At 36.5% G+C, this 16,777-nt stretch overlaps 1 protein-coding gene across 1 annotated transcript; it reads left to right on the top strand.

The window, feature by feature from the left end:
• Nucleotides 1–346: 346 nt before the first annotated feature.
• On the top strand, nt 347–14,858 carry LOC148192705 (uncharacterized). The gene is made up of 11 exons (XM_088098627.1): nt 347–561; nt 664–731; nt 1,985–2,066; nt 2,652–2,735; nt 3,610–3,649; nt 4,307–4,352; nt 5,641–5,699; nt 7,670–7,737; nt 7,905–7,988; nt 8,072–8,136; nt 14,438–14,858. The coding sequence occupies exons 1-11, from the start codon at nt 506–508 to the stop codon at nt 14,536–14,538; spliced, it is 753 nt and encodes a 250-aa protein (XP_087954753.1). The 5' UTR covers nt 347–505; the 3' UTR covers nt 14,539–14,858.
• The last annotated feature ends 1,919 nt before the right edge of the window (nt 14,859–16,777 follow it).

Genomic DNA, 16,777 nt, shown 5'->3' on the forward strand with positions numbered 1-16,777 from the left:
GAAGGAGTGTTAATTGTGATTCTTGACTCATGTACCGTCTATTTCTTTTTTTAAAGCTTTCAAATTGTATAATTTAATCTATTTTTTTCTTAATCTTACTCAACTTATGCTAGTTATATTTTATTTTCAAATTATATAATTAAAAAAAAACAGAAATTGATTTTTTTATATGACTGTGCAAGAGGGGTTTTGGAGATATAAGAAGAAACTATTCTTTTTAATACGTACACGATTCGACCGTGTTTTAAAAAGGTTGTATGTTTTTTGTGAATTAATTTCTTTTGTATTTTTCTGAGAAGATTTTGTGGTGTTATAAGTGAAAAAAATTTGTCATTAGGGAGATTATTATAAAAAATATTTAAATTAAATAAGAAAAGGGTTAGAGTTAAGGGTTGCAGAAGTGAGGAAACCCAATTTGAGGGTTGTTTTGCCTTCACAGGGAAAGGGCAAAGCAAAGGAAACAAAATTCCAATTGCTTTACTTCATTTTTCTTGTTCTCATAACCATGGCATCGTTTGGGTCCCTCAAATCCACCATTTTCGACAAAGAAGAGAGAAAGCAGTAAGCACTGTTTGTTGTTTTTTTTTAATAATAATTTGATTCGTTTGGATTCGGGCGAATTCTATTTTGATAAACCTAACTTTATCCTAATTGGAATCGCAGGCAGTATCAGTGGCATATTCGAGGCCTCAATGCATACGACCGTCACAAAAAATTCATCAATGATTACGGTAATGTTTCTGCAACAAAATCTTTAATCATATATTATTATTATTATTAGTTTTTTTTTTTAAATAAAGTACTGTTGAAAAAATTCCTGTTTCTTGATGAATGTTGTTTTGGTTTGGTATAACAATTGTAGTTTTGTTTAGCGTTGATGGACAATAAGGATCTGAACATATTTATGCCTGTTGAAGTGGTTGGTTCCTTATAACAATGTCCTATAGCAAATGGGTGATGAACAGTTTCCTCCACTGAGGTGAAAGGAGGCTACAATCATCCTTACATGTGTTTAATTATGTTATGAAAGCTTTAATCATTTATTATTGAATACTTAGGTTACCTCAAAAATAAAATCAAAGTTCTTTCGAAGAAGTTTCGTTTCGTGATAGAAATGGTTTTGTTTAGGGTTGATGGACTGTAAGGAACTGAACAAATTCATAGTTTTCTATTTGGCTGGTTCATATAATAATGTCCTATAGCGAATGGATGATGAACAGTTTCCTCCACTGAGTTGGAAGGAGGCTACAATCATCCTGATACTAGTATTGAAGTATGGATCTCATTTCTCTAAAGTGAAATGTGAGCAAAGTAATCTGGATTGTTGATGAGGAAATCAGCTGTTGATGTACTTGTTATGGCTCACATGCATAAGAAATCATGAATATATTAATATATTAACAGTTCATTTTTATCATCAGATTACTGTACCTTGGTCACTTCAGAGGATCTGTATCTTTAAAAATACCCATCTTTGCACGTACCACTGATTTTTTCTTTTGTTACTAGCAAGTTCTGCTAATTCAGAGCAAAAGGAGTAGTGGTAGACAAGTTTGTTTGTATTCTTCTTTGTTCCTTGTGTTGGTGATCAGAATGTGTTGGCAGCTTTGTTTTGTTTGTTTCCAGTGACCTGTTGGAAATTTGATGGAGCGATAAATAACTAATAAAATGATACCTTGATCGGAATTGCCTTTTGGGTAATTTAATTTTCTAGAAAACTACAACGAAATTGTTTAATTGGGGTAACTAACCCCAAACTACTGAGAATAGGGCTTATTCTACTGCTGTTGCCATGACGGATGTTATCATCTACTGTAGTTTACTGAATTATTTTCTGTTTATCTGCTTGTAGTTATTTACCATCTAGGTCCTGCTAGAGAATACTTCAGTTTTTGGTGAAATTTCAGCTTAGTTTTTCTTTGGTTTAACTGTATTCTTTCTCATCCAGAATTTCTTCTTAGATTTTCTCTTTTTGTAACTACAGTTAATTTTTATGGAAAAGAACGACCTTCAAACTTGAAGTTGCCTATTAAAACAGATCAAGATACACTGAGAGAAGGATACAGGTAAGCTTGTTATATTGCCTTATTTAAGCTAAAGCTGGTGGAGTTTGTTTCCTTTTGTTATATTGCTTGAAACTGTTGCCTTGGCTTAGTTTTTCTTCTCTTGTTTTACAATAAGAAATAAGCCTGCCCTCCTTACTTTTTCCAGTTAAATTTCTATTATTTTCCTTACTCCTTTTTCACATTTAGTGGCTATCCCTTTTATCTTCGAGATTTCTTTTATGATAGAATCTACAACATTTCCATGTGTTTTCTTAAAACTTTTATGTGATTTTACCTAGCTATGCGAGTGAAATCATGATCAGAGGAGTACGGGATGCCCTACTTATATTTGACCCTCGTATGAAATCAGCCTTTTCCTAGCAATAGCGTAATGGGTTTCTGTCATTTCATGCGTGTTCAACTCCATTGAAAGTATTGTGAATCTGAATTTTTTACCCTACATAAGATACTTTTGAATCTTACCTTATGAAGATGAATTTCTTTTTTATTATTGGGAACGAATTTTACCTTCCTGCATTATCATCTCTTCTCTCAATTTGTTTATCTGTGTCAGAATTTTAATGTTGCTAATCCAAATATTGCAAGATTCATTCGGTCAGAGGAAGATGATATGAATCCATCGTGGGAACAAAGGCTAGTCAAGCGTTATTATGACAAGCTTTTTAAGGAGTATCCTTTGCAAACATGTCCATTATTTTAGTAGTACTATTTATATGGTAGGAGTGATGGTTTCTTTTATTTATTTATGTAATATTAGCATTTGGTTTTAATTTGAAGTTTGATGAAATTAGTTGGTTTTGGAATACGAACAATGCACATGTAAGAGAACAAAGCACATGTAAGAGATTTAGAGATTTCTATGGATTAGATTTTGCATCCAATTTACCAACTTGGTCCCTCTTCCATTGAGCATTTTATATAAAATAACTTACATGAAAGGAATAAGAAGTTTATGATTGACATTGCTTCTGACTCATACCAATATGGGAATGACAGTTGTGGACTGGAGTCTAAGTACTTACCTTCATTTGTCCTGTATATTTAAATCTTGATATTTTTGTTCTCTAGAGTAAATTTTGTTTTCGTTTCGTTTTTTCCCTAAATAATTGAACTTCTGCAATCTCTTTTTGATGGCATCATGGCAAATGAGACTAAGGAAATACTATCATTAATTACATATATGATCTGTCCTTCCATAACTACAAGGCATTTCCCTTTGGAACCTGAACTTATTGGGGCCATTCTATAGAGCAGTCTGTCCTTTTGTTTCTCCCAATGATTTATCTCTTTCTCGCCTTAACAACTTGGAGCTTTTTTACTTTGTACCTAGTATACCAGACATTTGTGAATTTTTTTTTGATAAATCTTTTGCTGACTTCATTTGTGAATATTACCCAAAAGTAGTTTTGGCCTGGAGTTTGTTGATGGGAAAATACTGATATTTATTTGTTTTTATCATGGTTTACCACCTTGCATTAACCAACTAATTTTAGGGCTATTGAATTTTGTTGTACTTGTTTGCTTGTACCTTAATCCTTTCAAGATACTGCCTAGCTGACATGTCACAATACAAGAGTGGTAAGGTAATTATTCATTACTTTTAGAATATATCTTTTCGGATTGCTAAATTTGGCAATCTTTTGTGCTTATTCTTGTGACTGAAACTCTAGTTTGGTCTTCAAGAGATATGGTCAGTATCAATTGAGCCCCTGACAATTTTTTGCATCAGTTTACTTCCTGAAAGTTAATATTTCCATTCTGTATTTTTCCAGATGTAGCAAAGTGTACAGAAGGATTCAATCTATTGAGGGCTTGAATGATGCTGACCCTTTCTCTTTGGACATATAAAATAATGGTTTAATCATTTTATTTTGGTTTTGGTAAATCACTCTGGCACCTATGGGCAATAATTTTTGACCTATTTCTCCACCTTTTTGCCTGAACACGTTGTTGAGCTGCCACTAGTCGGTAGTCATTATACCTTATATCTTACTGGCTCAACTATATTCATAGATTCCTGTGAAAAAGCATCGTAATCTTTTTTTGAAAGTATCAAAAGCTATTTTGCATTATTATTTTGTAAAGTAAACTGCTTAAAATTTTGAGTTAAAGAAGAGGTGTTTTCTTTATATGTTTTTCATGGGGTCTTGGTGATCGAGGGATTTTATGAAGTCTAGAAACACATTTTAAGTAGAGTACATCATTAATGTTATGCTGATAAATTGCATTTTTCTTTTTAGATTGGCCTCAGGTGGAGGACAGAGAAGGAAGTCATGTCTGGCAAAGGTATCAAAAGTTATTTCACTGGCTATAGTATTTTAATATAAATTGGGTAAGTACCCAAACACTAGCGGAACTCACCTCCAAAAGCTAGCTATAGGGGTAATGACCAAACACTTAAATACTTCACCAAATATCCCATACTGCTTGATGTGGGCTTTGACACCCCATAATACGCAAGATCTTATCAAATTGCTAGCAAGAAGAGAAACTTGTTGGTTAAAAATTAATGTCTAATGTATTTAAGTTTAATTTAGTTTCACTTCACCTACTTTGTACAGGCAATTAAATGTTATTCGTTAATTAATGTCTAATTTATTTAAGTTTAATTTAGTTTCACTTCACCTACTTTTTACAGGCAGTTAAATGTTATTCATTTTATAAACTAATCTTTAGAGTGGCCAATTGTTCAACTGAACCCTTTTAATAGAAAAACAGACACCCTCTTAGAAAAAAATTTTGAAATGTGAAGTAGAATTTGTTGGCTTTTAAAGGATGCTCTATTGATGATATTACTTTCTTTGCGGACTTGTTGGCTTTGTGTCTACATCTTTAATTCTCTAAATTGTCGCGGAAACTCTTATTTATTTAATTTTTAAAAAGAACAACTTGGGGAAGAAGAAACTTCTTTTAAGACATCAAATTTCAAGTCCTAATCCACCTTCATTCTTGGGCCTGCAACAGATCTCCTGTGTCCTAACTTACAAAATGGTCTCTTCTGTGTTTGTTCACACCTCATCACCAAGCAAAGGATAGTAGATGAAAATGTAATACAAAACAGGTCTGGATGAGGGTAAATTACCATCCACTTCCATAAGATTAAGAAGCAGCTTTAGGATTAAACTAAGTAACTCCGAAGTCAACACAGTTTTAGAACCTCACAACCAGCTGCCTTCACTACTTCACACAGGTAAAAAATATATCAGTTCTTTACTTTTAAACCAGCCCGCTCACTCATAGCAAAGTGCCAAGTTTAACCTTTAAATTGGAGATAGCATGGGTAAACATAAGAATGGAAAGAACCTTTGAAAAGACATTACTATCCTCCATGAGAGTTTGCTTTGCAAAACTAAAGGAGCAGAACATCACAAAAGATTTATAATTTTTTTAATATACTGAGTGTGGGATAAAAGGTGACACAAGAGAAGGGACAATACGGCTCTAAATATTTTATATTTACTAAACCTGGTTTCAAATTTTATCCACAATAGAGTGAGAAAAAAGTAGTTGTTTTCATTTGTTCTGTTTGGAATCCTTCTCAGACTTAAAATTGATTGGTAATGCAACTTTCCAGGCCAGTTCATATGTGGTAACAAGCATTGCAATGAGAAAGATGGTTTAACAAGCTACGAGGTAAGCATTTTATGCTGATAACTAAACAATTGGCTTTGGGTAGTCTAATTGCGTCAATTGATCCTACCTAGTAGGTAAAGGATTTGTTATTTTATATGTTTTGTCTTTGTTTTGGATTGTGTTATGCTGTTTACTATGTTTGGTTTCAGTGCAAGTGTTTTGGTTCAGTGTATAATGGTCATAAATAATTAGAAAGAGAAACACTAATTACACACTCTCAAATAAACTCTTCATCATTGATTGAAATTTATTGGGGATCATTACATTTGTGGGTTCTGTTCCCAATTTCTTTAGTTCCACTCCACTTACAATAGTGGTTCTGATAAATTTCAACCCATGATAGTGTGAAAGAAATGTGTTCATAAACACTCTTCTAATTAGGAGTAATATATGTTTGCTTTATTATACGAATTATATCAATATAAATGTTGAATCCATGGGTGTAGTCGAAATATGCATTTTTTAGCATCATGGCTAGTTTTCGTGCAAGTGTCTTAGTTCATTGTGTCAGAGCGGCTGCAGCGGAATGGTTAGCGTGGGATAACAAACCAAGAGGGTTTTTAATACGAACGTGTACCTTTTAAATTTCTTCTCAATTTTACTTACTAAGCAGATAATATAAATGAATAACAAGAGTAAAGTTGAGAGAAATTTGCACAGATGATTTTATCCTGGTTCGGATCTTACCAATCCTACGTCCAGTCGCTTATCTCAAAACAAGATAAACAGTTCACTACTCACAAAACGATTACAAATTACAATCACAAAGAAATAATTTGTAAAAGTTTAGATCACCTCTCTTGAGACCACAAGAGATGAACCTGCACCTCCTTTGAGTCTTCACAAAGGATGAAACACTTCCTCCGAATACTTCACGAAGGATGAACTTCCTCTTCCGAACACCTCCTCAGACACACTAAGGATGAACCGGCTATTTCCTCTGTCACCGCAGCAGCACTTCACTAGTTCCACAGACACGAGTTTCACAAGCCGAACAAGAACACACAAATCTCAATGATTTCTAAGTACTAAAGCACAAGGGAAGAGTTTCTGTTGATGGAAAATGAGAGCCTATTTATAGACTCAAACAAATACTCTTCCGTTCTTCGTTTCCAGCCATTTAATGCTTTTAATCGATTAATATCATTGTTAATCAATTAAAACGAGTGCAACGGCTAGTTTTAACGGCTAGAAAACTCCAACGGTCACTTTTAATGATTAATTTACATTTTAATCGATTAAAGTAAGTTTTAATCGATTATTACGAAGCCAGCTAGAGTTTTTCAGCTCCTATCGATTTAATCGATTATTACTAGACTTAATTGATTAATACGGTACATTTTTTACTCTAAACATCAAATTTGAACTATGAAAGCACATGGAACCAAAAACTACTAAGAATCTAAGTCCTAAACACTTAATTCCAATTACTACAAAAGCTTTATATAATAATAGAAATCTTCAAATGATCTTCTTGAAACTTGATACTTCTTGACTTGATTTGGACATCATCAAAACTTCTTCATCATTTTGCTAACACATTGTATCATGTTAATATAATCCCAAAAGAGAAACACTAATAACACTTTCGGATACACTCTTTAATTGGTTGAAATGAACTGGGAATAATTAAATTATTTGGATCCTGCTCCCAATTTTATTAGTTCCACTTTTAATTTTGTGATTCTTAATATATTTCAATCAATGATAATATGTTATGAACACACCTCTAATTATGAACATTATATGTTTGATTTATTCTATACATTCTATAAGTATAAATGTTGGATCCATTGGTATAGTTGAGATATGTGTTTTTCTGCATATGCTTATATTTTTTTTTCTCTCAACACACTTCTTTGTTGATTATTCTATAAGCAGCTTTGTTATGTTTGAGGGCCAAGGAGATTAATTTGTGAATATCTCATCACGTGTTTCCAATGCTTTATTCTATTTGCTCCATATTACAGGTGAACTTTTGTTACTTTGAAGCTGGAGAAAACAAACAAGCCCTAGTTAAGTTGGTAACATGTGAGCGGTGAGTCAGTGTGTGCCAATGCTGGTTTTGTGTATATGCCGTTGTCTTTCTTCCATACCAAATGTTAGTACTTGTGCTATTAAGGGTTTTGTGTGACTTTTTACTCATTGAAGGTTGTGCAAAAATCAACTTTGTATTTCATTTTTTTCTTGGTTATTTTTTAATAGATGTGCATGCAAACTCAACTATAAGAGGAAGAAAGAAAAGGAGCAGTTAGAAAAAAGGCAACAAGATCAAGATAGGCGAAAGAGGTAAGAACAATGCTCTCCCTGATCATACTTTTCCCCCCTCTTTTTGGCTAGAAGAAGTGGAGATTAAGTTCTTTTATTTATAGGAATCGTTCAAAGAGTGATGATGATCTAGATGATTACCAAGAAAGCGACGAGAGAAAGAGAAAAGGTTTGAACTTACACTACCTTTATAAGTTCAGTTCCAGTTTTACATATTGGCATGAAAATCTGTGTTTTTGATTTATAATTTATTAATGTTGAAGAATCGACTTGGATAATTTATCATTTGTATGAGAAAGATTAGAGAGTTTTCCCACATGTATAGCAGAGTCCAGTTCCTTCAGAGTGTACAGCACCTGTGCTCAGCTTTCAACCGAAACAAAAATAATAGAATGCTAAGCCTCTTTCCCTCTCTTGCCACTACCTTGTCATACTCATTACATGTGATAGGTTCTCTCATTCCCATAGATTTCTCTCCCACCCCTTCTTCAATATACTTGCCAAATCTTATGCCCCTAATTTGGTTGCACCTGCAAATGCTCCGCATTCTCGATTGGGGCCTTCACTTCTGTGGCCCTAACACATTCCATTCCTGTTGATTCATCTAAGCATAACCAAATATGTAATGCACCAATTGTTGTGCTTGATACTCTAATTTATTTAACGAAGACTGACAATGCGTTTCATATCTTTTAGTAGGCTTGTTTGGTTTTGTAATGATTAATTTTCCATCCTATTTTCTTAAAATTCAATTGAATTGTACTTGAAAGGAAAACATTAGAGGGGATTTTCCAAGCTTTCAAAATGTATGTGGATATGAGGTTATTGTATTGTAGCTTCTACTCTTAGAATATTTGCCTAATCTTTGGTCATTATCTTTAGCCTCTTTCTCAAAGCTTGTCCACTTGTTATAATTAATCTTGTTGTAAATTAAGACATGTCTAATGAGCAGTTTGGTTGGAAAACTGTTTAAAAGCATTTTTCTGGAAATGAAAAACATTGGGACTAGTTTCTGATCGCTATAATGACATGACACCTTGTTCTAATAGGGTAAAAAATTTGACTGGTAGCAATTGGTCAAATTAAAACATACATCTTTTCTCTGATTTGAATGGTGATTCTAGGGAAATGTGATTCATCTGTGTTTAAGCATGATGAATGAAAAGCTCACTGTCTGCTTGACTTGCTTCTCTATTGCTCCATCCAAATGTTTGCAAAACCTTTATATGCTTCTGAAATATTGTTAGGTTCTCTAATCAAGAACCTAAGGGAAAACAATTTTACACACCAAAAAGCACACACTCACAACATAGAATTGTATAATCTCCTTTGTATTAACAACCATCCAGCATGTCTGATACAATGGGTTTCTCAGAGAGCTTAACCTCCCCCTACAGGACCTATGGGTACCTGTCAACTAATAAGACTTCAAAAACTAACTCTCGCCTAACAGCCCAACCCCCTTTTATACCAACCTACCTAACTGCCTTGGCAGTTAGGCTGTATAACATCTCTCCTTCTCCTATACACCAGTAGTTTCCTATCATTACGCCCCTCCTCTCCAACAACCTTGTCCCCAAGGTTGAATTCAAGATACTGTTCCTGCATAGTCGCCACATCTTCCCACGTCGCTCCCTCTTGTCCTCCTTCTTGCCACTCAACCAAAACCTGAGGTATTTCTTCTGCTCCCATTTGTCTCTGCCTCCTGTCCAGCAGTTTGACAGGCCAAAACATGGGTCCCTCTGCCTGCAACTCAGCTGGAAGTTCCTTTTCAACCCTCTGCTCTCCCACCGCTTTCTTCAATTGGGATACGTGAAAAATTGGGTGTATCCGGGCTGTCTCGGGTAATTGTAAACGAAAAGCTACCTTCCCCACCTGCTGTAACACCCGAAAAGGCCCATAGTAGCGTGCTGAAAGTTTCGGATGTAAGCGGACTGGCATGGATGACTGTCTGTGGGGTCTAATCTTTAAGTAGACCCAATCCCCTACATTAACATTCGCTGCCCTCCTCCGTTTATTCGCCTGTTTAACCATTGCCTCCTGAGACTGCCTTAAATGTATCTTGAGTTGTTTTAGAGCCTCATCTCTGGTCATCAAATCTTGGGCCACAGTCTCCACCGCCGTCTCTCCTGGAATAAAACGACTCAAGGTTGGTGGTGCTCGCCCATAGACAATTTCGAATGGGGAACACCTTGCTGCACTTTGGTAACTGGTATTATACCAGTATTCGGCCCATGATAGCATCTGCTTCCAACTCCTAGGCTGCTCGGAGCAAAAACACCTCAAATACCCCTCCAAGATTCTGTTCAATACTTCTGTTTGGCCATCCGTTTCTGGATGGTAGGCCGTGCTCATTTTGAGCTGGGTACCTTGCATTTTGAAAAGCTCCCTCCAGAACACACTTAAAAATAGGGGATCCCTATCACTGACTATGGATACAGGGATCCTGTGCAGCCGTACTATGTCTTGGATGAATGCTTCTGCTACAGTACGAGCCGAATATGGATGTTTTAGCGCTATGAAGTGGCCATATTTACTGAGTCTGTCGACCACTACCAGTATCGCGTCAAAACCCTGAGATTTGGGTAACTTCACAATAAAATCAAGGCTTACCTCCTCCCAAATAGCCTGAGGAATGGACAGAGGTTGTAGGAGACCCTGGGGGGAAGCAGCCAAGTACTTATGCTGCTGACAAATCACACACCTCGCCACAAACTCAGTAATCGTTTTCTTCATTCCCAACCAATACAGTGATTGAGCTATTCGCCGGTATGTGCGAAAAACCCCCGAATGGCCTCCGGTGCTTGTCACGTGAAACTCCGCTAACAACTTGGGAATCCAACCTGATTTAGCCGATAATACCAATCTCCCTTTGTAGTGTAAACGATCATTCTCTAACGTGTAAGATGCGTGGCTGTTTGGGTTCCCCCGGATATCCTCCATTATTTTTCTAAGTGTGTCATCCTCCTCCACTTCTCTTAATATTTCCTGGAAATCATGCCAGTATGGTCTGGAGATAGCCCGCAACTCTCCCTCCTCCATACCTCCTTCTTCCTTTCTAGACAAAGCATCCGCAACCCTGTTTGAGCTTCCCGTTTTGTAAACGATATCAAAATCATAGCCCATTAATTTAGCTATCCAATTCTGTTGGCTATGGGTGGTAATCCTCTGTTGTAACAAGTATTTTAGGCTTCGCTGATCTGAATGGACCACAAACCTCCTCCCTAATAGATAGGGCCGCCAGTGTTGGATGGCCATTACCAAGGCCATCAATTCTTTCTCGTATATGGACTTACTACGGGACCCTTCTGATAACGCCTTGCTAAAGAAAGCAATTGGCTTTCGGTTTTGCATCAACACAGCCCCCACTCCACTCCCCGATGCATCGCACTCCACATGAAATTCCTGAGTAAAATCAGGCAACACCAAAACTGGTGCCGACGTCATAGCAGATTTCAGAGCGGCCATAGCTGTCCGAGCTCGTTCTGACCATTCAAACTTCCCTTTTTTTAATAATTCCGTCAGGGGTTTGGCCAACTCCCCGTATCTCTGGACGAACCTCCTGTAGTAACCTGTTAAGCCTAAAAAACCCCTTAGCGCCTTCAAATTCCTAGGCTCTTCCCACTCCAGCACAGCCTTAATCTTATCTCGGTCCATCTCCACTCCTTTCTCTGAAATCTGATGGCCAAGATATTGAATTTTTTGCTTCCCAAACTCGCATTTTTTTTGATTTGCCACCCAACTCTGTTGCTCCAGCAACTGCAGCACCAGTTTCAAATGTTTCAGATGCTCTGCCCACGTGGTACTGTACACTAAAATATCATCGAAAAAGACGAGTACCCACTTCCTCAAGTAAGGCGACATTAAGCTGTTCATAGCACTTTGGAATGTCGCCGGAGCGTTTGTTAATCCGAAGGGCATCACCAAAAATTCAAACAGGCCCTGATGTGTTCGGAAAGCAGTTTTATGAATATCGTCTTCCCCCATTCGTATCTGATGATAACCGGCCTTGAGATCCAGCTTGGAAAAATACCTTGCACCCTTGAGCTCATCCAGCAGCTCCTCAATCACGGGTATTGGGAATTTATCGGGAACGGTAGCCTTGTTCAGCGCCCTGTAGTCCACGCAGAATCGCCAACTCCCGTCTTTCTTCTTCACCAAAATCACGGGACTGGAGTACGGGCTTTGACTTGGCCGTATAATTCCCGCTTTCAGCATATCTTTGACCTGTGTTTCAATCTCTTCCTTCATGAGGTATGGGTACCGATAGGGGCGGACATTTATGGGATTGATCCCCTCTTTAAGCACAATCCTGTGTTGTGCGTTTCGGTGGGGAGGTAACCCTTCTCTCTCCTGGAACACCCGATAGTGGGTCTGCAAAACTGCTCTCAGCTCCACTCCCTGCTCTTCTGTCAAATCATCCGTCAACTTACCGACTGGCTCCTGCTCCACTAGGCCCAAATCCCAAACCAATATCCATGACTCAGCATCCACTATCTTCAACAATGCTTCTGGCTTCACCAGCTGTCTGGACAGCGCTGGGTCTCCTTTTATAATCCTCTTCTCGCCCTCCACGACATACTTCATGAACATCTCTTTCCAGTTGATCACTACTTCCCCTAATGTCGCCAACCACGCGATTCCCAGTATCACATCAACACCCCCTAGTTCAAACACATGCAATTCTTCCTCCACGGTGACGTCTCCCAATTTTAATCCAACCTTCTCACATCGTCCACTCGTCCATTTCTTATGCCCATCACCTAGACTCACAGCGTACGCCGGCGTATCTGTCATCGACAATCGCAACTCATCCACCACGCTCCGACTAATGAAGTTGTGGCTGGCCCCGCTATCGATGAGGACTACCACCCTCTTTTCCCCAATCAACTCGGCCAACTTCATGGTCTTGGGAGGCATCATCCCTTCCGCTGAACACGCGGATAATTCCATATGATTATTTTCCGAGTTCGACTCTTCAACCGCCTCTTCCTCCTCGTCCTCCGCTAACAACAAAACTCATAGGCTTTTCTCCGAACACCGATGACCCGGAGCAAATGGGCCCCCGCACCTAAAACACCTACCTTCTTCCCTCCTCTTCAGAAACTCGGGATAAGGTAAGTTTCTTACCATTCTTCCCCTGTTATCGCCTCCCGCGGTGGTATTACCTCTTGCATGTATATTACTCGCCGTCGACGATACTTCCCTTCTGGTCGTACCAACTCCCTCGCCCCCCCCCCCCCCCCCCCCCCCCGCGCGCGCGCGTAGTGAAATTCCGATCGCTGTCGTTTCTAACGATCGTCGAAGAGCCTCGCGTACTCACTGCATTAACTTTCACCCCGTTCCAGACGCCTCCGCGTGCTCTGTTCATGGCGTCTTCCACATCTCTCGCCACCCTTATGGCGATCATCAAATCTGGCGGATCTTGGATTCGTACTTGGCCTTTGATATCTTCGCGTAGCCCCGCTAAAAAGAATCCCAATATCAGCTCCTCCGCCAGCCCCTGGGTCTGGCCCAATAGTGTCTCAAAACTCCTGACAAATTCCTCCACCGTCCCATCTTGCCTCAGTGTCGCCATCTATTCGTACACGGTCCCCCTGAACCCACCTCCGAAGCGATTAATCAGCCCAGCTTTCAATCCCAGCCAAGAACGATTCTTGGTTTTTTCCCTCCTATATTTCAACCAATAACTCGCGCTCCCTTCCATGCTAATGTATGCAAGTTCAACCTTATCCTCCTCAGCCACCCTCTGTATGTCAAAAAACCGTTCCGCTCTGTTAATCCAACTATGCGGCTGCACCCCTTCAAACGATGGCAATTCCACTCTCTTCCGCCAATTCGGAGGTAATCCCCCATTGTCGCGTCGTTCGGCGTTATGTATCTCGGGGTTATCATTCACAGAGTTGCTACTCCCTTCCGTGCCACCTCCCTGCTGATTCTGAACTCCCCCTATCATCCTCATCATTTGCTGTAAGTCGCGTCTGATCGCGGCCGCCTCATCTTTAATTCCCTCCACCGTAATCTCCAGATTGTCCAATCTCCCCTCCGTTTGGCTATTCATCGCTGATCCTTTCGCCTTCTTGATCCGACAGGTCGGACCAATTGTTAGGTTCTCTAATCAAGAACCTAAGGGAAAACAATTTTACACACCAAAAAGCACACACTCACAACATAGAATTGTATAATCTCCTTTGTATTAACAACCATCCAGCATGTCTGATACAATGGGTTTCTCAGAGAGCTTAACCTCCCCCTACAGGACCTATGGGTACCTGTCAACTAATAAGACTTCAAAAACTAACTCTCGCCTAACAGCCCAACCCCCTTTTATACCAACCTACATAACTGCCTTGGCAGTTAGGCTGTATAACATCTCTCCTTCTCCTATACACCAGTAGTTTCCTATCAAATATTGTCCTTAAATTTAATTGTAGTTACAAACTTTAACTTTCTTGACAATGTATTTACAGGCAAAAAGGCTTTGACTTCGTCCAGTCGTAAAATTATTGATGATGATGACCATGACGACGATGATAACTTAGATGAGTTTCTTGAGGGTATGTTTCCTTGATCTTGGCTGATCGGCTGTCACACCTTAAAAGTGCTTCCGGGCATCAAAGCTGAGCAAACAGAAAAACGATAGGTTGCATGTGTATAGTGTTGTCTCAATAATGAAAATTGCATATCAGAATGATCTGCTTCATGACCCTGAACTGGTTTTACCATATATAATGGACAAAAGTTGGTTGTCTGATGTATTTTTAATGTGAAACGCATGCAGCAGCTATTGTGAATGTGCGTATTTTGATGTCATGATTTTTGTATGTGACTTCAAAATATGATAAAATTCGAAGTATGTCATGTTATATAATGGTTTGTGCATGAAGTGTATGATGTTGTATCACTAGGATTTTCATTCATTGAGATTTTTCCTCTCATTAGTTTAAACTGTAAAGTTTATTAAATAAAACATGAAGAGAAACCATCAAAGCTTAAAGATTTTGCAATTATGATCACTACTTTTAATTCAAGTCCCTCTCAATATAGGACACTAGTCTTTTAAATTTAGTTGGTGTTACTAAGTTGGTGAGTGTATCAATCAATGAAATTAACATTGAGAGAAAGGGTTGTCTTATTTCATGTGACACCTTTAAAATAAATTATAAAATACAGAAAGTAAAAAATAAAATGATTTACATATATCACATTTCTGAATAAAATTCAAAATAAATATAAAATAAGTATTATTACACATCTTAAGTTCTCAGTGTTATCCTATTTTTTATTATATTTCAATCATGTGTAAAGTATATATACATTATCTACACTTATATCAATCTTATAAAGTTGACTTTTTTATCTTATTTGAAAAATTAATATATTGTATAAATACTGAAAGAAGTGTTAGAATTGAGTTTTCTCCATCTAACAATCCCTCTATCACATATAGATACGTGATTTCAATTACTTAATACTACTGAATTTTATATTTCATTACAAATTAATTTGGAAATTCTAAGGATCTCAACTTGATAATCAATTTCCCTATGACCATATCAACACTCTAGCTTTGTTCCCAACAATCAGAACTATTTTATGATTTTATTTAAATATTTTGATTTTTATAAATCAGAAATTCATTCAATATTTTTATTTTTGTTGAACTAAATGGGTATTCTTCAAAGTGAGAAACCTTCATTTAGATGTACTTTACTTTTAAACTCAAATAGATAAATGTCCTAAAAGTAATATTAACCAGGAAAAACCTACACTTATCAACATTAAGAATAATAATGTACTCAAGTATATAAATGAAAATGTTATATATATTTTGATCAGACATAAATCAATCTAAAATTAAAATTGGGATGATAAAATAGATTATATATGATGGTAAGACACCAAAGTGGTTGGACTTATTCAATGTCTTTTGTTGTTATCACACTCTAAATAGTATTGACATCGATTTATTGAAAGGAACCATTGACTTTTTTTAACAAAAATAAAACTATATTAAAATAAATAAATAAAATTAAAAGATAGCATTGAATAATTCTAACAATGTTTTAAAAAATATTAAATTAAAAATATATTTATAAAATATTAAATTAAATTATAAAATATATAAATATTTTATAAATTCTTTCGTCTTATAGATCCTGAAATTGGTGAGATAGAATGGACTGTAAATTAAAAGGAAAATGTGTTTTAGAAACCCTTTAAAATAAAGTTTTTGATTCCTTCATGATTAAATTACTAAGTATAGTGTAATAAAACAAATTCAGATTAAAAAGAAGTTGTGTTTGGTTTATGGGAAAACAAAGAAAGAATAATTATGCAGTGTCTGCCGTTTTGTCGCATACTGTGTTGTATTAAGAGTGTGTGTATTTTAACATCTGCTTTTAGGATAACAACAACATAAGTAACTAGTATTTAAATTTTCAAGGATAAAACATGCTTTTCTTCCTATAAAATGTCTAAAATCCAGTTTCCTTCTAAAATTTTTCATTTTAATTAAAAATTAAATATGATTTTAATTCTTAAATTTTAATATTAAAATTAAAATTCATTTTTATTTCAAATTTTGAAATAATTTAATTTTAAAGTTTAAAAATTAATAAATATAGTTTTCTTAATTCAATCATATTCAATTTTGTTGATAGATTAAATAAGATTGACGTTTAAACTATTTATACAATTGACAATTGATTTAAATATTAGTTTAAAACGTTTAATATATTAAAAGATTTAAAAACATTATTTAATTAATTTTTAAAGTTTAAAAATTAAAATGTATTGGTGTAAATGAA

This window comes from Vigna umbellata, chromosome 9, assembly GCF_029865625.1.
Source record: "Vigna umbellata cultivar VRB3 chromosome 9, Vumbellata_1.0, whole genome shotgun sequence".
NCBI classification, from domain to species: domain Eukaryota; kingdom Viridiplantae; phylum Streptophyta; class Magnoliopsida; order Fabales; family Fabaceae; genus Vigna; species Vigna umbellata.

What these genes read in the sequence shown, in the direction of transcription:
- LOC148192705 (XM_088098627.1), top strand. Translation starts at nt 506, where the DNA reads ATGGCATCGTTTGGGTCCCTCAAATCCACCATTTTCGACAAAGAAGAG. An exon ending in GGAAGTCATGTCTGGCAAAG is followed by an intron (nt 4,353 to 5,640) that starts GTATCAAAAGTT and finishes GCAACTTTCCAG; the next exon opens with GCCAGTTCATATGTGGTAAC. An exon ending in CGACGAGAGAAAGAGAAAAG is followed by an intron (nt 8,137 to 14,437) that starts GTTTGAACTTAC and finishes ATGTATTTACAG; the next exon opens with GCAAAAAGGCTTTGACTTCG.